Raw genomic sequence first — 27,766 nt, forward strand, 5'->3', positions numbered from 1 at the left:
TGACTCTTTGTCAAAAACAGCTCCTCCGTGTTGTTAGGAGCAGACCTAAAAGGCTGTATCTCACCAGTCTTCAATTCTTCTCATGGTCCTCTTTGCTGGTCACATATAACATATATTTTCTTTCACCATTCCTCTTCCTTAACTGGTGTCCCACTCCCACTCCCACTCCCACTCTGCAAAGACAAAGTCAGGATAGCAAAGGCTCAGAACGAACAAAGACTTGCAACAAAAGTCAAAGATAATAAAAAAAAGTTTCTTTCAACATATAAATAACAAGAAAAAAAATCAAGGAAACAGTCGGTCCACTAAAGAGAGAAGATGGCAAGGAAGTAACAGGCAACAGAGAGAAAGCAGAACTGCTTAATGCATTCTTTGCATCTGTCTTCACGCAAAAAGAAACTATAGCTCAACCCACCAAAAACATAACTGTAAAAGACAGACCAGAAATAAAAGTTAAAATAAGCAAAAAAGTAGTAAGAGAACACCTGTCTGATCTTGATGAAAACAAATCATGGGGGCCTGATGGATTACATCCCAGAGTTTTAAAGGAGCTGGCAGAGGTCATCTCAGAACCACTGCACCATATCTTTCAAAAATCCTGGAGGACCAGGGAACTACCAGAGGACTGGAAAAGAGCTGATGTGGTTCCCATCTTCAAAAAAGGGAAAAAAAACAGACCCAGGAAACTATAGACCAATCAGCCTAACATCAATACCCAGGAAGATACTGGAAAAGATAATAAAAAAAAAGATCTGCCAACATCTAGAAACAAGTAAAATAATAACTAGCAGTCAGCACGGGTTTGTTAAAAACAGATCATGCCAAACCAATCTTATTTCATTCTTCAACACAGTGACTAAATTAGTAGATCAGCAAAATACTGTGGACATAATATATTTAGATTTCAGCAAGGCATTCGATAAAGTAGACTACAACCTACTTCTTTGTAAACTAGAAAAAAGTGGAATAGATAGCACCACCACTAGATGGATTCGCAACTGGCTGACAAACTGTACTCAACAAGTAGTCCTTAATGGATCTAAGTCTACATGGAGGGAAGTAAGCTGTGGGGTGCCACAAGATTCCGTCTTAGGCCCAGTACTTTTCAATAACTTCATTAACGACTTAGATGAAGGAATAGAAGGGGAACTTACCAAATTTGCAGATGATACTAAGCTGGCAGGAATAGCTAACACCCAAGAAGATAGGCTCAAGATCCAGATGGATCTTGACAGACTAGAACACTGGGCCATATCTAATAAAATGAAATTCAATATAGAGAAAAGTAAAGACCTACATTTAGGCAAGAAAAACCAAAAGTACACATATAGACTGGGTGAAACCAGGCTCAATAGCAGTAACTGTGAGAGGGATCTTGGAGTCTTAGTGGACAACCAGCTAAATATGAGCCAGCAGTGTGCAGCAACTGCCAAAAAAACTAATGCAATCCTAAGTTGTATTAACAGAGGGATACAGTCAAGATCAAGGGAAGTACTAATACTACTCTATAAAGCCTTAGTAAGACCACACCTAGAGTACTACATCCAGTTTTGGTCACTACATTATAAAAAAGATGTTGAGGCTTTAGAAAAAGTACAGAGAAGAGCAACTAGGATGATTAGGGGACAGGAGGCTAAAGCATACAATGAATGGTTGCAGGAACTGGGCTTGGCTAGTCTAGTGAAGAGAAGGACCAGGGAAGACATGATAGCGGTCTTCCAATATTTGAGGGCTGCCACAGGGAGGAAGGGGTGAAGCTATTTTCTAAAGCTCCTGTAGGCCAGACAAGGAATAATGGATGGAAACTGAACAAGGAGAGATTTAACCTGGAAACAAGGAGAAACTTTCTGACAGTGAGAACAATCAACCAATGGAACAACTTTCCCTCGGAAGTTGTGGGAGCGCCATCAGTTGAGACGTTCAAGAAGAGATTGGACTGCCATTTGTCAGAAATGGTGTAGGGTCTCCTGCTTGGATGGGGGGTTGGACTAGATGACCTACAAGGTCCCTTCCAACTCTGATTATCTGTATCTATATCTGTATCTGTATCTCGCCCTCTTGCCATCACCACAAACAATTGTTTTCATACATGGCAAAAATATGATTCTTTTGGTGCTGTTAAAACCTACAACAAATAAACATCAGTCATTTTGTCACAACAAAACAATATGTGCAGGAGAAAGCTTAGAAATAAAGTTAGGGTGCCAGCTTACTCATTTCTGATCATTCAAAATTAAGTTTTGCTAGGATGATAATAAAGGAGTAACAATAGTTTTTGAATTTTACAAGAAGTGGAAAGTATAAAATAAACTTTCATTATCAGGTACCAAATTAAAGTGACTGATTTCCACATTGACTTTGATTAAATGATTTGGACACATCATCTGTCTTAAATCAATTTATCAGTAAGGAAAAGGAACGTGCAATTCTTTTTTCATTCTCAGTTGCCAGTTTTCTAGGAAAGTGCCTGCTCTGAGCATGTTATAGCTCTCAGCAGTTGTTTTTTTTTATCATACTCAGCAATCCAGCTGGTCAGCATCTATTCAGTTCTGCATATGGATATATTTATAGAAAACATAACTAATAAGTTCCAGTGGTTTTTGAAAATGAGTCAGTCAGTCTAGCAGGCAAACCCATGGTTCAACTTTCCTCAATCTCTGGTACCTTCCAGATGTCTTAAATTGTAACTCTTATCATCACTTATCACTGCAGGAGTTGGGATGGTGAGGTGATGAGAGTGCCATATTGGGAAAATTGCATAGATTGTTTTGGCCTATATGAGGAATCTCTTGGTCTCTGGTTAGTAAGAGAGAATGGTTTAATTCTGAAACTGAAACTCTATTTTAGATTCCATAACAAAGGCCTTGAATATTATTCTTCAATGGATAGACATGCCATAAATTCAATAGACAGATGAAGCTGACTTCATATTTTCCTCTAACCTTTCTTAATTGATTTCATTGATCAGATAAGTATTATGCCCATGTGCACTGATACCAAACATTCCAGCATAGTCCTCTCAAAACATGGAACTGATTGAGTGATTGATTATGTACCATCAAGTTGTTTCAAGTCATGACCTCATAGGTAGATTTTCTCCATGGCAGTCTATTCCTAAACCATTCTGTCAAGTCTCCCAATCCTCTTTGCTCTTCTCTTTTCCTTCCCCTTTCTGTAATGGTATGTAGGAATGACCTTGGGAGACTAAGTGGACAAATTCTAAGTGGCCAAGGGAACGTCAGATAAGAGGAAGTATAGTGCATAGTTATATAGTGGGTGGAACAAGACATTCAGGAAGGGCCCTTCCTAAGATATCAGCCTGCAAAAATGATGATGGGAGAATTGTACTTTCAGATTTGCAATATTCTATTAGTGTAGTTTTACAATAAGCTAAAATTAGTTTATATGGCAATGTTTCATGTCTGGTCTACCTGATAAATGATGTTTCCCAAAATAGAGCCTTTTCCAGAAAGCTGGGTCTTCGCCTGTGTCCAAAGTGGGATAATTTGAGCCTGGTCATTCATGACTGAAGTGAGAACTTGGATGATCTATTGGGTTTTTTTCTTTCTATCTAAGTCTTCTCCAACACCAAATTTCAAAGGTGTTACTACTCTTCCTATTCTGCTTCTTTGAAGTCCCACTTTCACTTCCAATGAGTGTTGTAGGAAATATTATGGGTTTCATAATTCTGATCTTTCTAGGTATAGACACCAAATGATATTTGAATATCTTTTCTAAGGTCTTCATGGCTGATCTACCAAGTGCTTTATAAATAGATGTCTTCCAAAATATAATTAACTATATCCTTGTGCGTCTTCCATATCTGTTGCCTACTACTTACGGGGGGAACATAGATTGACTATTCTGCTGGTTTTCCTCAAAGCAAGATTACAAACTAATTATGAGTTAAAATGGTTGTGGGCTTCAATCCCTCCTTTATCAGATATCTTGATTTTCAATTAATGCTGATGACAGATAACTTGATTTCAAGTCTACAGATAAGATTTCATCAACTCCATGCTATTATTTTTCTAACTTTTCTGACCAGTTCTTTCTCACCAGTCTTTAATAATATAATCAGGCAGATAGCCAAGAAACTGAGAAGTGAAGTTGGGTAGCAGCCAGATCTGAATTTCCTATTTAACTATCACTCTTTTGTGTGATCTTTTCTTTTCCTTTCTTTCCTACGGGTAATTAATTTCAAAGGTGTCCAACCATATTACCTGTTTATTGATTTCAATCTTTGGACAGAAGAGAACGAGCTCTGAGATGATCCCTTATGGGACTAACCTAAATTCCAAAGTTAATCCAGTAAATGGCAAGCTTGCCTAAAAATAAAAGCGTAAAGACTTGGAAAAAAAAATCAGAATCAGCAAAGTAGTGCTCTTAGAAATGTTATATTTTCTGCAAGCAGAGCTAGCTTAACAGACAAAGCTCAGTGGGATAAAGTTTGAGGTGATCCCTTCAATATTATATGCTTCAGTTTTCAGAAAAGCTTTGGTAAAGTTCCTATTGAATAAAGTTAATGGCCATGGGATAACTCCTTCTATGGAAGCCTAAGTGCTTAAAAAAACAGACAAGCTATTTTCTTAATGGAGGCAAGCAAGATATGGAGTCCTCAAGGTTATTTGTTGTGACTGGTGATTTTTAATTGATCCATAATTTATCTTCATTTAGGAGTAAGCAATGAACTGGCCAGATGTGCAGATGATACTTAACTATTCTAGGTAGTGACTGCTAAAGTAACTGTGAATATCTCTGGGAGATCCCTTGCTCAAATTGTCAGTCAAGTTGCAAATATGGTTCAAATTAATTAAGTGTAACATGATGCATGTTAGAGAAGAAAGCCCTAATGTCACATATATCCTGAGCTGTTTGTAAGTAATCAAGAAAAAGATATTGGTGTGAAAGTTGTGTGGAGTTTCTCTGGGCCAATATGCTGAAAATGTTAATAAGTAACCACACCTATTATGACATATGAAAAGCACTAGGCAAAGTTTCTATTAAGTTTTGGAAGTATGGCAGAAAAGATACTGAGTATAGACTTAGGAGAGTATAAGAATCGACCTAACAAATAATGCTTGATGTGGTTTTACTTTATACTTTATACTATATACTATATAATAAAGATTCTTCATTAGTTGTGCCATGTTTGGGAATTTTCTGACAAGTTAGTTAAGGAAGAAGACCCCTGGCTCAATGAAGATGATGGCGGTTGTCAGAAAGACAAATTTCACACTAGAGAAACTGCTGACACTATATTGTCCTTCAACACATCTGCTTCTGGAGCATTCGGTGCAGTTCTGGTCATGTGGCCATCAGCAGACTCCCCCTCCCCCCCACTCACTTTCTTTTGCCCACTGTCCCACCTTTTTTAAAAACTAGATATATCAATGTATTTTCTTTTTCCATGTTTGTTTTATTATTCTAATATTTACTTTTATTAAACTTTGTTTTATTTCTTCATTTTTGTTTATAGTTGTAAGCTACTCTAGGCCCTAGAGTGGCCTCATGAACAGATAGGTGGCAAATAAATTTAACAACAACATTTGAAAAAAAGGCAACCAAAATTACCAGGCAGCTCAGAACAGCTTTTTTATAAGAAAAATCTGGAATATTTTGGATTCTTTAGCTTAAAAAAGAGAATAAAGGATGCATATAATACAGATGCCACAAATAACAGGGAGAAAGGATGAGGTTAGGATGAAAGACTGTTCAATGAAACTGCCTGTCTGGTTGAAGTTTCTCTTGGGGAAATAATGTGTGATTTGATATGTTACATATTTGACCATGAGATTCATTGCTAGCAGATATAGTGATGACCACTAAGTTGGATGGCTTTGAAAGGAATTGGATAAATTCATGGAGGATAAATTCTGTCAAAGGCTATTGAGTTGAAAACTGTGTTACTTTCAGGTTGGGGGGTTTATTGTCTCCAAATATTAGCTGCAAAGGTACACTATGGGAGATGAGTATGTCTCCATCTCCTGCCTGGGACAACTCCAAGGCATCTGGTTGGTTGTTCTGAAAATAAAATATAAACTAAGAAGGGCCTTGGCCTCCTCTAGCACAGTTATTCTTACGAGATCACATTTTGGCAACTGAGAAGAGCCCTTTATGCAAGGTAATGCAACTCTGCATGATTTGTGCCAAGCCTGTAAACTTGTTACAGGAGGAGAAACAGCTGGTGCAATATAACGGCACATGTTATACAGTCTTCATTTGGGAGAAAATCTTATTGAATTCAATTGGACTAGGGAATCTGGGTTTTAAGTGCATTAAATCACATGTAGATTAAGCTGCAAATTGTGAAAATCAGTTCAAATCTTGTCCCTGTAGGGACACTTATTTTAGGTATCTACAATATGTTTATGAGACAGACCTTTCAGAATTGCATTAGTTTTTTTATAAAAGGTCATTATATCCAGTGAATGGAATCTTTAAATATATAGATGCTAATTAGTTTTGTTTTGTTGTCGACATAAAAGGCAAAGTAAATCCCATGCTTTAGATTATACGGATTTTATATTTGTGTTTGCAGCACAAATATACACAAACGGATTTGCAAATGAATGCATGCTTAGACCAATTTTTAATATGTAAAAGTGCATACACAATAACCTTCCCATTTTTATAGATGTCCTCTGTGGTTTCTTGGAGGATTGTTAAAAAGTTGGAACAAGGAAAAAGAAATTTAGGATGTATCTGAATATGTTTTTAAAATGAAACACTGAGGGGTACAATCATTAGAGTGTCTGCCAGGACATTCTCTCTGTGAGTGGGGGATCTGAAACAATTCTGTGTAAACCGGGTGACCCTGAGGCTGCCTGAGCAGTGCTGGAATGTGGGGAGAAGCAGAAAGTGGGGTGGCTGCATCAGCCTCTGCAGTCAGGTGGCTGCTTTTGACTCCATGGGACTAAATGTGTAGCCCATGTCCTTCTATGCCTCTCTTGGTATAGGAGGAATGACATCCTGGGAGAATCATATGCCTGAAAATAAAGAAGATTGGTTCAGCTGCTCCTGCTCATGGATTGCTCTCTCTGTCGGGTGGGATGAAAGTACTGCAGTGAAAGGTAGCATAGTGACTCAGCACTTTTTCCTGTCTGTTTCTCCACTACTGCAGAATTAACTCTGTCTTTGCATGATATGCATGATGCTGTTTGCTGACTTCTAAGATGACAGCTGCAAGGATTGGTGCAAAGATTAGGACAGAAGTGGATGAAAAGTCCAGGCTGAATTGAAAGAGGAGTCTTTGGAATATCACCATAATTATTATTTTTTACATTCGTGGGTTTCTCTTTGTTGTTTCTCTATAGCAATATTGCACAAAGAATGAAGAGGAATTTTTAGGGGAAACTCAAGTTATTCAAATAGCTTTTCTTCAGTTAAACATATTGGTTGTAAAAAAAAAACCCTGCAATTCCCCAGAATTATAGTCAAAATGCCCAGAATTGTAATAATGAACATTCATTTAAGTTTCCCATTTTCACTTGAAAGGTTAAAGTAGTGAATAAAGGCAAATATATGTGCCCCAAGATACATTCAGATTTTAAAACTGGGACACCTGGTACATGTCCCAGGTTAAGGTAGCATTCAAAGGGGTGTCCCCATATCTATCCCCATAAGATCTCTGGACATGTCTTGGGAGAAGAGTCAGGTCTCCATAGCCCTTCAGGTTCACTGATTATGCTCATAGTTAGTGACTACTATGGTTACTACTCATGCCTTGGTCCAGAATGGACTATTGCAATACACTTATGAGGTTACCTTTGAAGAACATCTGGAAACTTCAACTGGTGAAATTGAAAAGCATGGTGGCATGGGAAGTTATCCAAGAGAATGGAGAGCCCATGAGCTGATTATACTGTGTGTAAGATCCTGGATATATAGATTGTAGTTCCCAACTATGTAGATTATAGTTCCCTAATATTGTCATTCAATGTGCAATAGGAGTCTTATTAATAATTCCAGATGACATAGTCATTTGTTAGAAGTACTGGGGTGTGTTCCAAATGTGTGTAGATGTAGATAGATATATAGAAAAAGATATATAGCTATGTGGTAGGAGATGACCAGGCTGAGCCTATGGGTCAAACACATCATCAGTTTCCTATTCATGCCCACAAGAGATCAAAGTCCAGCCCATCCTGAGTTCCATTGACCCTTACCTACCTCAACCATTTGCCTTAACCATTAGTAGATCATATTCTGGTAGAGAGCGATAGCATGCAATAAACTTGTCTTCATTTGAACCGCCTTGGTTCCTGATTTTTTGTGCTTGACATTTATATTTTCTATAAGTTCTCTTAAAATATTTTGATCTGAATTTCTTCCTCAGCATTCATGGGGTTTTTTTGGAAGCTTACCTTATAATTTGAATAAGTAAAATAGATAGTTTGATTTTTTTTCCCCTGAGAAACATACCTTCTTAACTTGTATTCTTTAACTAAGTACAACTTTAAATTAGTATAACGTTCTACTGTTTATTAATGACATTTTATTTCTGTTGTTAATAACTTTGTAATATTAATCACAAAATACAATTATACAATTAAATAGTCATGGTAAAACAGTACTATATAATAACTAAGAAATGAATGCGTCTACTCTCCAGAAGAGTTCTATTTGTAAAGGTTTCTGAGAAAATAATAACATGGATGCTGTCATTCAGTAGAGAAACACTGAAATACCAGCTTCAAATGTTTTAGCAAATGCTCTAGTTGCAGATTTAAGATGATTGGATTTTGACATAATACAGAAGGGTTTTCAGTTTTGCATGTTTGAAATTGTTGAAGTAGCATTAATAACCTATTTCATTGATTATAGATACTACATTTTAACTGCTGTTTTTGCTAATAGACTTCAACAAATAATCTTTTAAGGGATTAAGAATGATCAAGTGAGTTTTATCAAAACTTGATACATATCAGATGGTATTTAATGGGTAGTAAATCTCTTTGGCCAAAATGGAATACTTGTTAATTAATTTAAGTCAGAATTGATGTCTGTAAGTGAAGACTTCTTTATTTATATATTAAATAATTGTCATCTTCATTTGTAGTTTCATCAATTATTTTAGCATTCTTTTCCCAAGCAATCTTTCTCAAATATCTATATTGAATGTGAATAAAATATATAAAGAGTCAGAATAAACCTTACAATCAATGTACCAGGATTCTTTATATTTTATTTAAAACAGGTTTATGTACGTATTGAAAAACGTTTTTAAATATTCAATACAATGTATGGGATTTTTTATGTGAATCTTGAATTATACTATTATGCATAGTACTGCATAGTACTGGTTTATGACATAATCTGTCAATTTCAATTTTCAGATCTTGATACTTTGTGATCTTTCCCAATTCTTTGTCTTCTCTGGTGTGTTATGAGTCAAGAGTTCATCAGTCTCTATTGTTCTTGGCTGTCTTTAGCCAATGAATGCTTTTCTTCTTCCACAGTTCATTTGACATGAAGTGAATATCTGCCTCCATTGCTGCAGGCTAGGTATAATCCATCAATATCACTATTCCCCCCCCCTCAAAAATAATTCAGATTACAGGTATCATTTGTGTTTCAGTTCGAGATGTAGACAACACAGACTCATCCCCAACAGCCTATTTTCAACAGGGAAAGGACACAGGGCAGAAAACATCATGCAGCCAAGAAAACTCCATATCCATTTACACTACTCAGGTGACCCTGAGGACACAGATAAACATAAAACAATGCAAATGACCAGCTGTCTGCAAGAAATATAAATCCTTCTGTTCCTCACCATCCAGTCAGAGCTGAAGAAGCTTCTTGGATGAAAAGCGAAAGTTCTTCAAAGAAAAAACAAGGAAGCCCAATTGCCTCCTGAAAAAAGGCACCTTGGAACATTTATATCCACCTTCCCAAGGACCTGGGATATTATTATTTCTTCATCAATTTATGGTTCCAGTAAACTGAAGACTTATATATTTAAAAAATAAGTTCACCTAATATGGTGAATGATACCAACAACATATTCTGTGGGAAATGGGATTTACATGTTACTATGTGCACTGCACACTGCAGTGGTGGTTTTTTTTTCCAGTCCAAAGGTCTGGAAACTGAGAATGCAAGGACACATATACTCTTCCAAAGTGGATTTCTGATAAGAACCTTAGCATCTATAACTCTTTTATCTCACTTGAAGTTATTCAAAATAGATATAAATATGCAATTCTTCTTTAAAATATGTGGAAACATTTGTGTGTATGTTTTAATGGATGCTCTTCACTGGAAATTAGTTAGTTATATTCATTACAAATTGCACCCAATGTTGTATCCACCATGACGACCTTTTACCAGCCTATTTAAATGTGCATTGATAAAACAATTCAAAAAGGAATAAGATGAGATTTGTTTCTGGGAATGAGATTGTGAAATCAGTAGTGTTTGTGGTACAACGCTGTTCATAACATTATTACAGCCAAATCCTCACACGAGAAGAATTGTCCTCTAACTGTATATTCATGTACCAGATTAGTATTGTATGACTTGGTAATGTTGTAGTTTAATCGCTAATTAAGCATCTGGCGTTATCCCCATGTACTGATGTCTGTGTCAACTTGAATTTCTTTTTCAGCATTTTTGCAATACAGTACTCAAGAAGTTCACAAAAGAATATCTTCTTGGAAACAAAGGGAATGATCATGTCAAATGTAATTTGCTTTTTATTTGCTGAGAACTGTCTACCTTTCTATGTACTCTTTTCATTACTCTTTTCAGTATTTCATTTCCAGTAATCTATCCTGGCACTAATGTTATGAGTTGCTAATTACCCTGAGACTTGATTCATTCAAAACTAAATAATGTGATTTCTTTCTTTTGGTTTTCCATTTCAGGGATGCATTCTACTGGTGATTATGAAAACAAATGGTTATACCCATGTGCCATTGTTTCTTATGCAGGCTCCTAGTAGTTATTGCCTTTCACCCCCATAAATGACAACAGATTCAAGATAAGAGGCTACAATGGGACCAATGAAGAATTTTGAAAATACTTGACTCAGATGTGTTCCAGTTATGAGTTAATTCTGTAAAAGGTCTTATCTTGCCTTAAAATCTGGGTGTGCTTTCTTAAAGTGTGGCATAGTGGCAAGATGTTAGATTAGAATTGGTGAGATATTTTTGCAGTGTACAGTAGATTACAGTAAATTACTGCTCAGTAACTTAATAAAGGGAAATGGATATTTCCGCACAGAAACTAATATTTTTCACTGTTTTTATATGTATATTTTACTTTTTGTCTATAGTTCCCAAGAAGGCATATGTGGTGTCATGTTTCATTTTATCCCTGCAGTAGTGGTGGGATTCAAATTTTTTTACTATTGGTTCTGTGACTGTGGCTTGGTGGGCATGGCAGGGGGAGGATAAAATCTCCATTCCCTCCCCACTCCTGGGGGAAGGTTACTGCAAAATCCCATTCCCTTCCCACCCCACTGCATGCATATCTATATACACTGCTCAAAAAAATAAAGGGAACACTTAAACAACACAATGTGACTCCAAGTCAATCACACTTCTGTGAAATCAAACTGTCCACTTAGGTAGCAACACTGATTGACAATCAATTTCACATGCTATTGTGCAAATGGAATGGACAACAGGTGGAAAGCATAGGCAATTAGCAAGACAACCCCAATAAAGGAGTGGTTCTGCAGGTGGTGACCACAGACCACTTCAGACTGTCCAGGAGTTGGGGGATGCTTTAGTCCAGGTGTGGGAGGAGATCCCTCAGGAGACCATCCGCCACCTCATCAGGAGCATGCCCAGGCGTTGTAGGGAGGTCATACAGGTACGTGGAGGCCACACACACTGAGCCTCATTTTGACTTGTTTTAAGGACATTACATCAAAGTTGGATCAGCCTGTAGTGTATTTTTCCACTTTAATTTTGAGTGTAACTCCAAATCCAGACCTCCATGCATTGCTAAATTTGATTTCCATTGATAATTTTTGTGTGATTTTGTTGTCAGCACATTCAACTATGTAATGAACAAAGTATTTAATAAGAATATTTCATTCATTCAGATCTAGGATGTCTTATTTTTGTGTTCCCTTTATTTTTTTGAGCAGTATATTTATAAGGAGCCACATCCAAATACATTAAGCCAAAGATTTTGTTAAAATCTCTTCTTTGCCTCTTCACATGGTTTACAAACTTCAGAGCTGGATTCATATCATGCTAGTAAACATGTTACACACATTTAATTCATCATGGTTTATTAGAATGTGCAAACGCAGCCAATAGAGAAAGAGAGGGGATACACGTTTTGAGCTAAGGATGTTGGAGTTGCTTGCCTTTAGGCATTACTACCTCCACCTGCCACCTCAAAACTGAATCTCTGCTTCCCCCTCTGCTTCTCGGAAGTGAAACTCCTGGAATGTGTTATTGCTTAGAAAAGAGGGGGATCTAGAATAATTGGATAGGGATACATTCCAGAAACTTTACACATTAACTGGACCAATTGAAATAGGGGCATATATCTTTTTCAAGCCAAGGATATCATGTGGTCCAAAAATGTGAGTCTTCCAAAATAAAATGACCTTTTAAAAATGTTAATATGATTATTTCCTATGTATTTCATAAGTATTTGTATACCACCAAGAGTCACTTTATATGAGATGAGCAGCCATATAAATTTGATTCATAAATAAATATTTCCTACATATTTCATAATTTTCCCATCTGAGCATATTTAATATGAATCGGCAGTAATCTTTGGAGTGGTTTGACAGCTACATTATGGGGTTTAGGCAGAATCGGTCTGTTTATTCTGATTTAATGGTAATGGTTTGAATTAAATGATTAAAAGATGATGATAATTAAAGATGTCTGTTTTTGGAGGAAGCTGATTTTTCAGTTTAAAATGGTTTCTGGCAACTCGAGAGGCTCGCCTTGAGCAAAAAACAATGACACAACATTGCAGTTATAAAAGTTATAAAAAGTACATATTGTATATATTCCCAATCACTTTTTCTCTAGCTAAAGTTATTTTGAACTGTTAGTGGAAAAATTTTCAATGTCTTAGCAATTTTAAAACAATGGGTTCCATTTTCATTCTGGATTATTAATATTTCTCTTTTTATCTGCAATGAATATCAGAATACTCTTTTCAGTTCTTTACAGTGCTGATTGTAGATACCCTTAATCCATTTGTCATGCATTCTGACTCCATTTCCCCTACCAATTCTCAACAAATTCAGCACTTGCATCTGAGATGACTTACATTTTTGCCATGTTGAGGTCAAATGTTAAGTGACTAGTTGCAGGAATTTGGACTTACTGCTAATTCCATCCAGGGAAAGTGGTTGAAGGGATATAAAGATCTAGGGAATCTTTGTTGCAGTTTTTATTCTGTTTTCTCAGTAATTAGGAAAAAAATTACACTCAAGGTGGACCAATTCAATCAGAAGTATACACTTTCTATACATGTTGAGACTATTAAATCAATGGATAATTAAAACTAACCCAAATGTTCTATAGAGTGAATCAATTTTGGAAGGAAGGGCAAAATGTTAGATATTAAAACCAAAGTGTGACTTTAAAGTATATGTTTCTAAAAACTGGAACATATACAAAGTGAATTTTAAAAGGCTTAGTGGAGAATACAAGAAATGATATGTAGGCCAGGAGCTTAACAATTGATATAATGCAAGAAAAATTGTCATAGTCAAGAACAGTTCTTGTTGAAAGAATCGACTGTGGCTTTTATAGAGACAAGATTATTATTTTTCTTGACTATTTTGAGAGGCTTCTGAGGAAAGAGAAATCCTGGGAAAAGACAGCAGGTCTTCTCAAGTAGTAGTATATAACCAGAAATAGAACCTTGATTTGCATCAGATGCTTCATGGGTTGTGGGGAAAATTAGCTTATTAGGCAAACCTATAACCCAGTCATGCCATATTGATCTTTGTTTTTCAAATTAAGTTTAAAAGTGACTAAACTTTGAGGATGAATATAACCAAGCAGAGACTGTGACTGGAAAATTATGGTCCGAACCTCTCAAACAAGAGAGGCAAGAGAAAACACAGCCAGAGAAAGAAATGTAGGAAGACTCTGCCCTAATCGATGAAGCAGTTAAAAGTGACAGAAGTTTGTGCTTTCAGATTTACTGACCATTAGGCCACTTGGGGGCTCCTGATCTCTCTTGTCTAGTAGTTTCCTAGGCAGCATGTCTTCCCCTCACTCTCCAAGGCCATCTACTCATTCCATTACACAACCTAATTTCTGAAAATAGCTGATTCTTTATCATCTCATGCAATATTGATGCAAGGATAGCAATTACATATTCAAGGATGGTGGGGGCGTTAAAAGGGTAGGGAAAATTCTGCAACACCATGAAAATATTTTGCATATATTCTTTGTAAATACTTCACAATTTTTTTCAGCAACCTGAAGGTTAACATTTGGAGCATTTGTATAGGTTCCCTAAATTACCCTCATTATTTGCATTTTCAAATGCATGAAGAAATGTAACCTGAGATTTTGTTTTTGTAGAAACTAAAACAATTCAATGTGTTCCCCTGAAGACAGTAATTTTAGAAGAGCATCCAATTCTCTGTACTCTGCAGATTCTGTATTGTTTTGTTTCCTATTTTGCCCTGTCTTGCAACAGGAATGGGAATAGTTACATCAATGGAAAACACAAAGGAAAAGTATTGAATTGATAAATTACATTTTAACAGCATGCCTGACTATGTCACAAAATTTAGTTTAACATTGCAAACATACAGAGTTTGGCCTTGAACTTTTTGTACTCTGCCTTTATTTTCCAACTGTGTAATTCAAGTATACAAAATAACACTCTGCTTATGGATACTGCAACATCTCCTACCTGAGTCTGCATGCTGTGAATAATCTTTCCTAGCCAATGTTTGTTCTGATCAGCATAAAGCAGCTGATGGATAGTCAATTGCCTTCCTTACATTTTCTTTATAGACCTAAGAACCATCCTGCTTGTTAAATAGCTGCTTCCCACTCACAGACACTTGAAATGAAGTTAAAATGGTAAAGAAGCAGGAAATGATAGATTCATTAGCCATTCCACTGCCAGGTTGGCATTTGCCCTCCACTTTTCCACCAATGTGCCCTCATTCTCTTGATCTTTTCTCTATTAAATGATTACAAAAGGAAAGAAATAATTATACACGTTACTTGTTGGATATTATTTGTTGCCCAGTTAACCCTGATATTAATCACTTAGAGATGCAAAAGAATAAAACCAGAAAAGAGGCATTTGTTATTTCTTATTTGGTGTCATAAATATGTAGGAATTCTATGTGAATGAATGAAAGCTATGTTCTGAAAAAGGATGGATTTGGGTTTGAGGTATGGTTGAAATTCTGAAACCTACCAAAGAGCAACTAGATGAAATCTAATTCATATAAAATAAGTGGGTATACATGAGTATATGCATCCTTTAGAGCAGGGGTCCCCAACCCCCAGTTCATGGACTGGCCCTGGTCCGCAGCATGCCAGAAACCAGGTCACACAAACAAGTGAAGCTGCATCTGTGGGATGCAGGCAGCACACAAAACCACATCCCCCCTAGTCTGCGGAAAAACCTCTTTCCTTGGAACCTGTCCTTGGTGCCCAAAGGTTGGGGAGCACTGCCTTAGAGCAATGAAAACCAGTTTCAGGTATGGAGACATAGGACCTTGATAGTGGTGAGTTCCTCATTTTTCCCTTAAGAGTCCACTTTAAATTTCTCTTCACTCTGCTCAAGTATAGCCACATGTAAGTGGTATACATACATGCCTGCATGCCTGCATGCATGCCTGTATGTATGTATGTATATATGGTATTCAGCTTTGTTTGGGTATTTTCCCACGTCATTTTAGTTGTGCTTTTAAAGTTGTAGCAATGTTTCGGCAGAATCTCATCTGCCATCATCAGGTAGTGTTCGTCTGTGAGTCAGACTTTCACAGCCGTTTTATACAGAGAGAGAGAGAGATGACTTCTTTGATGTCCAATTGTATATACCCCATATATAAAAGCTAAAAGCATTGAACTCTGAAATGCTGAAATGTTCCTTTAGTACAAGTTTCTACTGCCAGTTTCCCACAAGGAAACTCAATTGGGAAGCCAGTAGGAAGTTGGAAGTCGCTCACCCTCTCACTGCTTTTTTTGCCTGCCTGTGCTCATTCTGTTTCCCTGTTTAGGTAAGGAAATATCCCTGAAATGACCTAACCAGGCACATGATGTCTAGTTGTTTTTTTTTTTACTATTTATCAAATCTGTCTTTAATTCACTGCATACTTGGAATATTGGAACAGCACACTGCATGGGATATTGTGGAGACTGTTAGCTTTATATTTTTCTTAATCTAAGTTGGAATTTTTTACAAGAATGTCATGACCCAAGCTGCTGTTAGCACCAAGCTTTGCTTTTGTTGAGTGAGTAGTACTCTTAAGTTTACTTGAAAAATATTTACAATCAATTTGATTTTGATATTGTTTCCATGGCAGTGTCCATGTGTTAGACCTGTTCTTTAGGATGTTGGGAAATGATACTGATATTAATATCAAATTATCCTGACAGAGCTCTGTGTCACCTACTTAATTTTGTATATCAAGCCTTAATTTTCTCATTATTCCAGATGCTATTTTCCTTCCAACTTTAGCATTCAAGGCACCTATGATAAGTATGATATCATTTTTGAGTTTTGCATTGAGAAGTATTGTCATAGGAGGACTGCTTGCAGATTGGTAAGCTTTGGCTGAAGAGAGTTACATGCCATTTATGCACTCTTTATTCCTACTGCCTGCTTCATATGTTCCAAACCCATATGCAGGGGTGGGATTCTATCGGTTCTGTCCAGCTCTGTAGAAGCTGTAACTCTCAGTTCTATGTCTGCTGCTGTTTTGGTCCACCTGCCCACCCGGGCTCTTACCTGATCTTGATTTCCTGCTTTGTCAACCTCAGCTGCTGTGTACAGCACAACTGCGGTTGAAAAAGCAGGAAAAAAGTGCTTTTGGAAACGCTGCGCACCCACATGCAGCACTGCTCAGCTGTCCAGGTAGCAAGCTGATGACGATTCACACACATGCACAGCAAATTGTAGATCACCGAACTGGTAGTTACACCCGTCGGATCCCACCCCTGCCCATATGGCACAATTCTACTACAGTCAAGTAACTCAAGTAACAAATGAATCAAAACATAATATTTGTATGTTGATTTATTGAGGAAAATTATCCAAAACTACACATTGTACAAACTATAGATAGGCAGTGATGTTCTTTTTGGAGAGTAGTTGTTTTCTCCTTGCAGTCCTGCCATATGCATCATTGTTGTTCAGTGTTTTCATGATGGTGATCACATGAAAACTTTTGCCAATTCAAAAGAGGCCTTTAGTTCCTTAGACATTGCCCTGAAGTTCTTTGAGACCTTTTGGAATATTACACAACTTGTAGTTGATGTGATCTTAGTTGGTTCACCACTCCTGAAGAGATTAATAATGATGCTGAATTGTCTCCCTTTGTACATTATCTGCTTGGTGGAGTCTAAACTCTTTGGATATAGTTTTGTAACTTTTCAGTCTGATGAGCAACACCAACAGTTTTTTTGGAGGTTTTCAGAAATCTCCTTTGTTCAAGCTATGATACACTTGCACTTTATGTTACCTATGTGGTAAAAATCAGACTTTAATAGTGAATGCCCAGGAATCTGGTCATTGAATAAAGCAATATCTCCCACACTTGTACCTGATTATCATCCTTGATTGAAACACCTGACTCTAAAGTCGCTTCAAATGAATTGATAATTCTAGAGGTTCGCATACATTTGCCACAAATATGTAGCTTTGGTTCATTTTCCTCAGTGAGAGGTATTTCTGATAAAGCAGAATTGGGCAATACAAAAATCATATGTGGTCTTCCTTGTCATTCCACTTTTTTATCTAAAGGATAAAGAAATTATGAACTATTCTGAGATACCAGTGCAAATATAAATATAAATAATTTTACGTTAGGTATGTAAATTACTTGGAAAACCAAATATTCAGCCTTGTATATTATACGTAATGTTACTGTCAAATGAAATGTTCTAGGAAAAATCTGGGTTGAACTATGTAATGTGTCTCTGGTTTTCAGGGTGCCTAAAAGATGACTTGGAACCTCTTCAAAAAACATCCCAAACCTGAACCCATAATAGCTGTTACCACAGGTGCTCCAGTACCTCCTACCACTACAGTAGCACCAGCAGTCTCCCAGGAAAATGGAACGCAATCAGGCCCAGTGGAGAATACGGAGGACACTTTTGAAAAGTTTAAAGAAAAGCTTATGAATGAAATAAATAGTATACCTTGTAAGTAACATGATCTTATCTTGGATATATCTGGTATCAACATATTTCTGGGTCTCATTGTTCCATCCTTGCTTTTTCTAACCTTTTGCATATCTATAGAATGTAAAGGTTAGATGCCCATCTACCTTCCTCCCCCTTTTATTATCAGTTGCAAGAAATAGAATTATATATTTGATTAAAGAGACCAAACTACTTAAGGATGTTGGTTGATAAAAGTAGAAGGTGGCCTGAAATACTTTTCTTTTTCATTTTAGTGAAAAGATACTGGGGGGCGGGGGACTTACTAGAAAGGCTATGTTAATCTAATAATAATTTCAAGTTGAGGTAATGTAGAGTAATGGAGGATGGCTTTGTTTATAGAAAATCAAAGAGGGAAAGAAATGTTCTACACTGGGAAAAGATTCTGGCATTAGAAATAGATTATCCAAAGCAGGGGTGTCAAACTTGCGTTCTGATGGCATTGTCACATGATGTATCATGACTTTTCCCATTCACTAAACCGAACATGGGTGTGGCCAGCACGTGACTTATCTGGACCGCAGGATGTGAGTTTGACACCCGTGATCCAAAGGATCAGCCATTTGAGTGGCAACATTCAGAAATGTTCTGAGTGGGTCACAATTACCTCATTTATGGAATCCCCTCCCAACCTCTCTGCATTTAGTCTTGCAGCAGTGATGATAGCTTGTGAGTTTTAACAGAGATTGATTCTGCACTTTAATAATAACCCCAATTTTTTTGACTATGGTATTGTGACTTTGCTCCTTAAAATGTGTTTTCAATAGTTGCTTTTAATGTTTTGATCTAAGTTGTGTAGGTGAGCCTGAATTGGAAAACATAAAAAAAAAATGCTATTAAAAAAATAAGTTGGGCACTGCAAAATGTGAAGAGAAGCACTCTGCAAAGAGCCTGTCCCGAGTGGTTGAGGCAGCTGCATCTTCTGGAAGGCCCAGAGGAGTTGCTTCAGAATCATTCTCTGCCATCTCTCCTTGCATCTGAAGTCACACAGGCTTTTAAACTTGCTTTAAAGGACATGCACAACCTTAAGGAAATGACATTTGCGGGCTGTGCATGTAATATGAAACCTCTAGTACTTCCTGCTATCCTATTCCCCATATTCTGCCTATATTTTCACAGTGCCACCATGGGCCTTGATTGCCATTGCTGTCGTTGCTGGATTGTTACTGCTGACCTGTTGCTTTTGCATCTGCAAGAAATGCTGTTGCAAGAAGAAGAAGAACAAGAAGGACAAAAAGGGAATGAAAAATGCTATGAACATGAAAGATATGAAAGGCCAGGTGAACATATATCATTGGATGAAGACCAGTTGGGAAACTGCAGTTATTTAAGAGATGGGGAAACAAGTGCTCATGTTTCTGGTGGGCTTATCTAGAATGGCATAGATACAAGAGAGTACAAGAAAGAACAAGAGAGCAAACAAACAAACAAATTGCTCTGCCTTAGAAAATATACCAGACCAAGAAATAAACAAGAACTGGAGGGATAGAAAAGTTTGTCTAAGAACTATTACTCTTAATTGATTACTTGATTACTCTTAAAAAATTAAGAGGTAGACCATGATAATATTTCAGGTTGAGGAATTCAGAAAATGAGACCAATAGTCACTGTTTCGGGTGACAAAATCCATATTCTAATTTTTGCTCCCTCTTTTTTTCTGAGCTTTTTTTTTCATAAAACAGTTGCTTGCTTTCTGTATTTGATACAACAAGAAGTCACTTCATTTTATTGTGCTATAATCTTACTTTACTACAATACCATAGTTTAATTTTAGTATGGCTTTACTACAGTATTGTAACTGCATTTAATTTTACTTTATTATTTTATTTTAGCATTTGTTATTATTATTATAATTTTGGCAGTCAGTTTCTCTTATAAAGACAAAAATAAGAATACATTTCTTTCCATAAAACCAGGAGCTTCTAATTCCATTTGTAACAAATATTTTAAAATATTTATTGTCAGAAATCTATAGTTCTCAATTGTATATATGAAACATTTCTTTATATATTATTTATTTATAAATTTATAAAATGTATTAACTATCTGAATTCCAAAATACAGTAAGTGATATAAAAGTCTTAAGCATAACACAGAATTAATATAAAGTACACATATTTTTCAAACATTTTTACAAGGAACCAATTTATAACTTTTAAAAGCAATGAAGTGGCTTTTAATCTCCTTTTGCATATATTTTAATTTTTTTCCCTAAATTAACCAAGGGTATTTCTAGGTGTTTCTAACTTTGTTTTTTCTTTTGCCTCAGAATTTCAGAAAACATCACACTTCTTAGCATGTGAGAAAGCATAACAAAGAACTCAGTTCCTGCTATGCAAAAATAACTTTTCTATGTAAACTAGGAATGCAATATACAGTTTCTCTAGGTATTAGAGAAAATATACAGGATATAGATTTATCACACAAACAAAAAATAACAGTAGTATTTAAAGTAGATCCTTTTGTGCTTGCAGTATCAAGCACAGTGATCTTGAGGCTATTCACAACAATTGAGCCTGTTTGTGTTTTGGTTCCTCAACTGCTCATAAGTCTCCAGCCCCCCTAAATATTTCAGGGAAAGTTGAGGTGGCAGTTGAGTTGGGAAAGTTGGACAACTTTAGTCTGATACCCCAAGGAATCAAGTTAGCATTAAGTAGCAATGTAGGCAAAAGATGTACCAACACAAACTCTTTTAAAAGTAAGTTTTCATTTGGCAGCAATCTTTAATAAGGAGGGAGTCAGAGTGTCCATATCAAGAAAAGTATTATTATTCTGCCTACTGAATAGTGACTCTGTGGAAAATGTGGTGATGCTGAGAGAATGTTTTTATCAGAGAATGACCGGGAATTCTCACAATTTAACACCTCTCAACAGAGTCATGCGGGGAAAGCTGCGCTATAAAAATCTGCAGACAGTGTTCTCATAAAGACAAGATAGTCTGAGCTTTCTTTCTGATGAAATTGGGATGGTTATAACGATATAATTAGAGAACCAGTTTGGTGTAATGGTTAAGGCACTAGGCTAGAAAATGGGGGATATAGTCCTACCTTAGGCACAAAGCCAGCTGGGTGATCTTGGGCCAGCCACTTTGTCTCAGCCCTAGGAAGGAGGTAATGACAAACCATTTCTGAAACTCTTGCCAAATAAAGTGCAAAGACTTGACCAGGTAATCTCAAAGAGTCAACATTGATTCAAAGAGACCAAAGAAAAAGGTAGCATAATTAGGCACATCACACTGTAACACTGTGTTAGGAAATTATAAATATAATGAATTTAGAAAACTATCAGTTTTCAGAAGCACAGCCAACATTCACTATATTCAGGCATTCAGAATTCCAGAACTTTCCACACTTTTGTAGATATTTACCTATTAAGCATGATTGGCTGACAGAGAAAAACAATTGTGCATGCGATCTGTGGGTATTTACACCCATGTGAATAAAGACCCTGCCTGGGCCATGATGGAGCCAGTGGTAGAAACAGTTGAAAATGCTAAGGTATTTTGTGGCATATTTTTTCCTCAATGTGCAATATAAGTAGACTTATTATTTGTATGACATTGGCAGCAACAGAGCTTATGTTGGATGCTCACCTGAGAGTGCTTCAGATTTAAGAATGCCTGAATAGAGTTATTCAATATTTTATATCATGCAAGCACACTGTTATGTGGATGGTATGCATTTTCTGGATAGATTCTTAGCTATATCCTCCAGCTTTCCAAACATATCAAAGATAGGAAAATAGAAACAGGCAAGTATCCTTTTTATCCCTTCCTATTGGAGACTGCTAACCATTTTGTTTTGGAGCATATATAGCCGATAGAATCCTGCCTGATATTTACATATAAAGGAAAGAGATGGAGGAGATTGTTATTAATGTTTCCCCAACACCAAGATGACTTTGATAGGCCCTTCTCTTAGTCTTATTTATAACCTACACCCTTTTCCCCATTAGAGCTATGATTCCATTTTAGCCTGTTGAGACAACACAGATGGAAAATTATCATTCACAAAAAGCACAAGAGGATTTGTGCAAGGATGGTCTCGGGAAGCAATTTGCCAAGGACTATCTATAAATCTCAGCTCATAAAAATTTCTTATGTAGTATCCCATTTGAAGTTACCATCTCAGTAATTCCATTATTCTTTTGTTCAGGATTATAATACCTGTTTTGTAAGCAAAGTCAAACTAGCTCAGCAGCAAATCACATTAACAATTAATCTTGACAAACCTCAGGCTATGAATGGTGATGGCGTCTTCTCTCATATTGGGATACTTTGCTTTACTAATGTAGAGAAACATTTTCTCATCCATCACTCAAACTATATTAATCAGGTTAAATCAAAGTTGCTTGACTGCGAGATGGGCAACATTTAATAAATAAATACATGTTCCATGATATACTTTAAGGATTCAGAACTCCAGTCTTTTTCATTATTTAAATTGCCCTATTATATGTAGCTGTTGTATCCAGTTTTGAGGTGGACTCGCTTTACAAAGGGTTTCCTCTGTGTTGAGGTATGAATTAGTTCTCTTACCAAACCATAAAACAAAATACTAACTTCATTTTAATAAAGACGTATATAACTGCAAATAGATAGTAATTCCCATCCTGTCTCTCCATTGACCATGTAATTTAAGATTGAATTTAGGGTTGATGAGAGCAGGAAGTCACTTATTTGTCATTTTTGATTTAGGAGTACAGACTTGAAAGATATATCGGAGATCGTCTAATCAAGCTTACTGCTCAATATAGTGGGCTTGATTAGATGATCTATAAAATAAATATATATAGTTGCAACTTTCTCGCCAGAGTCTACCATTTGCCAAGGCCATTTTCTTATGCTGGAAAATATTTCCTGTACTATTTCCAACTGCTATTTTTAGTCCTGCCCTCTAGAGCAATAAAGAGCTAATCTGCTCCATTTTCTTCATGACAGTTTTCAGATATTTGCAGATCCCAATAACCTGAATCCTTTTCTCTGGCCTAATCATATTGTGGGTGTATGTTTTTACAGGCCTACAAGAATAGGTACTCATAAATTCCCTGAAGGATTGCTGAAGGCCTCAGAAGATGTATGAAAAGTTAGTGTTATGAATCACATCTCTAATTATTAATGAACTGATATGGCATAAAAGGCATAAGGATTAGTGGTGGACTGGATTCTTTACATGTTGTGGACCCATTTTTGACTTCGGGTATTTACAGCACTTGAGACCCTGGCAAGCTGTCAAACAGAGAAGACGATGCATGACCGAATTGGATTTACCCCAGCTTCCTAAGAACAGAAACCATCTGGTTGCTTTGTTGACAAATTTTTCCCATTAAAAGCCAAAGGACTGAAGTCTTTTATGACCATGACCTCAATCTCTATGAATTGAGCATGGTCCAAATTAAAACAGTCAATATTTATGTGATCTACAGTTTATGAAATAATACTTAGATTCTATTAAATTAGGCTTTCCAGTTCTTTTCATTACTGCATTGATTTCAACATCCGAGATTTCAGACAGAAAATAGATGTGGTTATTAGTGTGGGGTATCTAGATGCATCAGGGATTGAGATTTACAACCCTCAGGCATATTTTTTTAAGCAAACAGGAACCATGGTCAGGATGACTACTAAAAGGCAACTAAATTTCACAAGCCATTTTCATTGAGGAACTCGTCATAGTAAGAACAGGTGTTGGTACAGTATATGATTTTATCAGATGTCTCCTGGTCTGATAGCCCATCCATGCACAAATGAAAGAAGTGACAAACTGTAAGGAGAACAAAAGCTTCCCTTGGCTAATTTCCGTGACTATTTTGCTCCAATTTCTGTCAAGGAAGACTGCCAATAGTAAAAGACAGAAAGAAAGCCTTTTTTCCTCTCTAACCTCTGGAAGTGTAGAATCTCACTTAGCTAGATCATTGTAACAGCTGTGTGTCTTTTCTTTGCAGTTTATTTTCCATTCTTGTTCTTCATAAAGGGCCTTTCTAGTCACAGGAGAGGTCATCCTTCAATTACTAATTGGCTGTGTTTTCTCTGTCTCTTTCTCTCTGTTCCCTTATGTATTTCTGTTCTTTTTTTCTTTTTTCTTTTTGGCTTCCAGAGAAACACAGGTCTACTAATTACCTTCAGTTTTCTTTTATAGCGCTATTGACGATTAAATATGGAAGATGAAATTGGCTGATATAAAATGCTACCTTTTGTTTCACTGATTGGATTAAATGAAACAATGCAAAAAAAAAAATAGTGATGTGCATTAAGCCAAAACAACACACCTTGATAAATAAACTTTTTGAAAATGATCTTCCCAAAGAAGACCACTTCAGTTTTGAAGCAAAGGCATAATGGAGACCTACTGATGTATTTATATCATGCTCCTTGTTGAGGGCCTTACACTTGCTTTTACGAGGATACAATATTGCAATGGAAGTGGGAGCTCTGTTTTAATCCAGTTTCTTTGGGAAATTAGAAAATATTAGAATTTAATGTTTTGTTGGCTTATTCTGTCTGGGGCAGCCATCCCTTTATAATGGGCCTTGGAATCTGCAGTTTCTCGGGAGTACTTGTGATGTTGATAATTTGTAAAGTGTTTGTGTCTATAATGCCCTTCTCTTCCTTTTCTGTGCTCTCTTTGTCATCGTTCTGTGTTGTTCTGTCACCATCTTTTCTGACTAACCTGGATGTCAACACATGGTAGGTCCTATTCAAATGTCAACTCCCTTTGAGGCACAAAAGGGACAAGGGAAGAGGGTTTATGGGAATTAGTCAACCGAAGGCCCACGTTCCATATTTAGACTTTGTATAAATGATAGTTAAAATTAATGTTCTACTTTAAGTGAGAAATTTTTTAAAAAAATCTTTCATTTCTGGTTAAAAAAATTTATAATCAGCTAATCAGAATGAAGTCCAATCAAAATACAAGGTGCACTAACCGAAACAGACAAAATATTTTATTGTGTTGCCTGTATATCTCATCAAAGCTGAAACTCTGCATGGGTGGAGTTCATGGAAGAAGCATCAAAAAGGCTTCTCAATGACACTATGAAGGTCTAGGTATGACAGGTAAAATGCTGAAAGAGTTATCCAGCATTATTGGCCTTGAGAACAGACATTAATACTCATTTAGCCAAATCTAATAAAATATAATTTAGAAGTCTGAGAAAGAATAATGAATGTTTGCCTTGGATAATCTGCATGCTTATGCATGTATGAGTGTTTGAATCTTTTTTAAAAGTTAAGTAAGAAAGAAATCATTGGAGTTATTTAAGATTTCCATTTATTTGGAAACCCCTTCAATGAATTTCTTTATGGACAATGCATTTCTAATCTGCTTTGTCTGCCTTGGCTACTCCATTTCCCATAGATTTCTCATTGGAGAGTAGTATCATTTGCTGGCTGTTACACAAGCCTGACTTCTTCCATGATATGGATACATTTAACCATGTTGGCTGAGGAATCCAGAAAATTGCCAACTAAAATATTTAGTAGCTGCCAGACAGGAGAAAGCAGAATTACACTAATACCACTGTTGTAGTGCTTTCCCTGAAAAAATGTAGAATTCATAACTACTGATTAAATAAGAATTTAAGTGTTAATTATATGTAAGTTGTTTGCATTTTTTAAAAAATTATTGAAGTATTCAAGCTGTATCCTTCACTAAATCTATCAACAAAGAAGAGATAGATTCTCTGCACATTTGAGATGTGTATGAGAGGAATAAGAAAGTTGCATGTTAGTTTTCTAAATTAAAATGACGAAGAAACTCAGTTGCCCCCTCCCCTTCTCTTTTGGGCTGGAAAGCCACATTCTATTCCTATGGTAAATCTGAGTTTCTATACTAACATAAGATATTGTGTATGTGCGTATGGAACAAGGCTCTTGATGTATAGTCACTCTTTATGGAAACATGTGCTCCTATTTCTTTCCTAGAACAAACAGGATGATGATGATGATGGAGATGAGGAAGGAGAAGGAGAAGAGGAAGAGGAAAAAGAACCAGAGAATCTGGGCAAACTGCAGTTCTCCCTAGATTATGATTTCCAGGCTAACCAGGTAATGCATACACATTAATAAATATAAATAAAAAAAACTTCATTCTAACTTCCTCCACTGAGAGTGATAATGAAGACAGAAGTTTAAAAATTCTTAAGAAAATGGGCTTGGAATTGCTGCCAGGTCTTGGGTAGCTCTAGACCAGTCTGAAAATAGCACTAGTAGTGCAATAGTCATCCTGATGGTGTGAAGGAATATGGAAACCTAGAGAAGAGTGAAATCTTGATTTAAAGCATTAAGCTATAAGTGCGTTCTCTGAATACTGGAAGCCAAGATGGTTTCAGAGTGGCAGCTATCAAATTGGATGTAGTTGCCTCAGCTCTTCTGATTTCTTCAGGCTCCTGGATCATTGCACATTTGCAGATCCCCATTTGGGAAATGGCACTTCTGCAGAGGTCTTATGGTTTGTTGGTAGATGTTCAAGGTCTGCGACAGATAGCATGAGGTACCTGTGAGAACTTTGGACTTTATTGTAAACTCTCCATTGATTAATCTTTCTGGATATAGATCAACAGAATAATATGGGGCAAACTGGTTGATATTTGTATTTTAAAAATATGGGCTTCCATCAGGTAGCACCTCCTTACCTTTATCACAGAAATTAACAAGATGCTCCTTGGGATTTTGATATGTTGCCAACAGCAGTAGGGGAAGGAGATTTTCAAAATGTACCGGGATGTATGAATATAAGTATAGAGGAACATAATATATCTGCCTTTTTGGATTTGATGATACAGATACTTTAGTCATGTCTTTCTATAATGTTTTCATTACAAGAATAGGAAGTCCATTTTTAGAGTTTCCTATTAGGTAAACTCCTGGGGTGTGCTGACAACTTTTATGCAGTTACCTCTGTCAAATAGTCATCATTCATAAAGTGTTACTAAGGTTCTACATATTGTTATCTTAGCAGGTAAACAATAGCTCAGTGCTGAATGTAAGCATCAGATTGCCACAATGTTTAATTTATTGTTTTTATTCTATTTCAAATTTTGTTTCTTTTTAAGGACTGAGTATATATACTTTTGATAGTGCTGTGATCATAATATAATGAAAGAAATACAATGCCATTTCTCTATCTAGAAGGCAAATTCCTAGGAATTCTTGATAGAGCAGGTGAATGGCTTACCTGAATATTTCTAAACTGCAATTTGCACAGATTATAAGATATTAGAATATTTTTTTCTATTTATACCTAATTATTAACCATATGCATTTCTTCAAATAAAATTCAATGTAGCATTAACAGCTCCGTCCCCTTCCCCAAACAACAGAAAAAAGGAGTAAGAACTGGATAGTAATATAAGTGAGTTGTACATTAAAGATAGGAGGATTAAGTCAGATAGTTTCCCACTTTGATTGGAAC

The 27,766-nt window shown here is 36.3% G+C and overlaps 1 protein-coding gene across 3 annotated transcripts in view; it reads left to right on the top strand.

Annotated features, from left to right (window-relative positions):
- The window catches only part of SYT2 (synaptotagmin 2), an 81,308-nt gene that overhangs the window by 41,824 nt on the left and 11,718 nt on the right, over positions 1 to 27,766 (top strand). For all 3 annotated transcript variants that reach the window (XM_087929281.1, XM_087929283.1, XM_087929282.1), the window contains 3 exons: positions 18,125 to 18,338; positions 19,476 to 19,636; positions 26,278 to 26,400. In XM_087929281.1, the coding sequence (XP_087785407.1) occupies positions 18,137 to 18,338; positions 19,476 to 19,636; positions 26,278 to 26,400 (486 nt within the window). In that variant the 5' untranslated portion in view covers positions 18,125 to 18,136. The remainder of the gene's footprint in view (positions 1 to 18,124; positions 18,339 to 19,475; positions 19,637 to 26,277; positions 26,401 to 27,766) is intronic.

This window comes from Pseudonaja textilis, chromosome 3, assembly GCF_049901715.1.
Source record: "Pseudonaja textilis isolate UNSWEBS1 chromosome 3, rPseTex1.2, whole genome shotgun sequence".
Taxonomy (NCBI): Eukaryota; Metazoa; Chordata; class Lepidosauria; order Squamata; family Elapidae; genus Pseudonaja; species Pseudonaja textilis.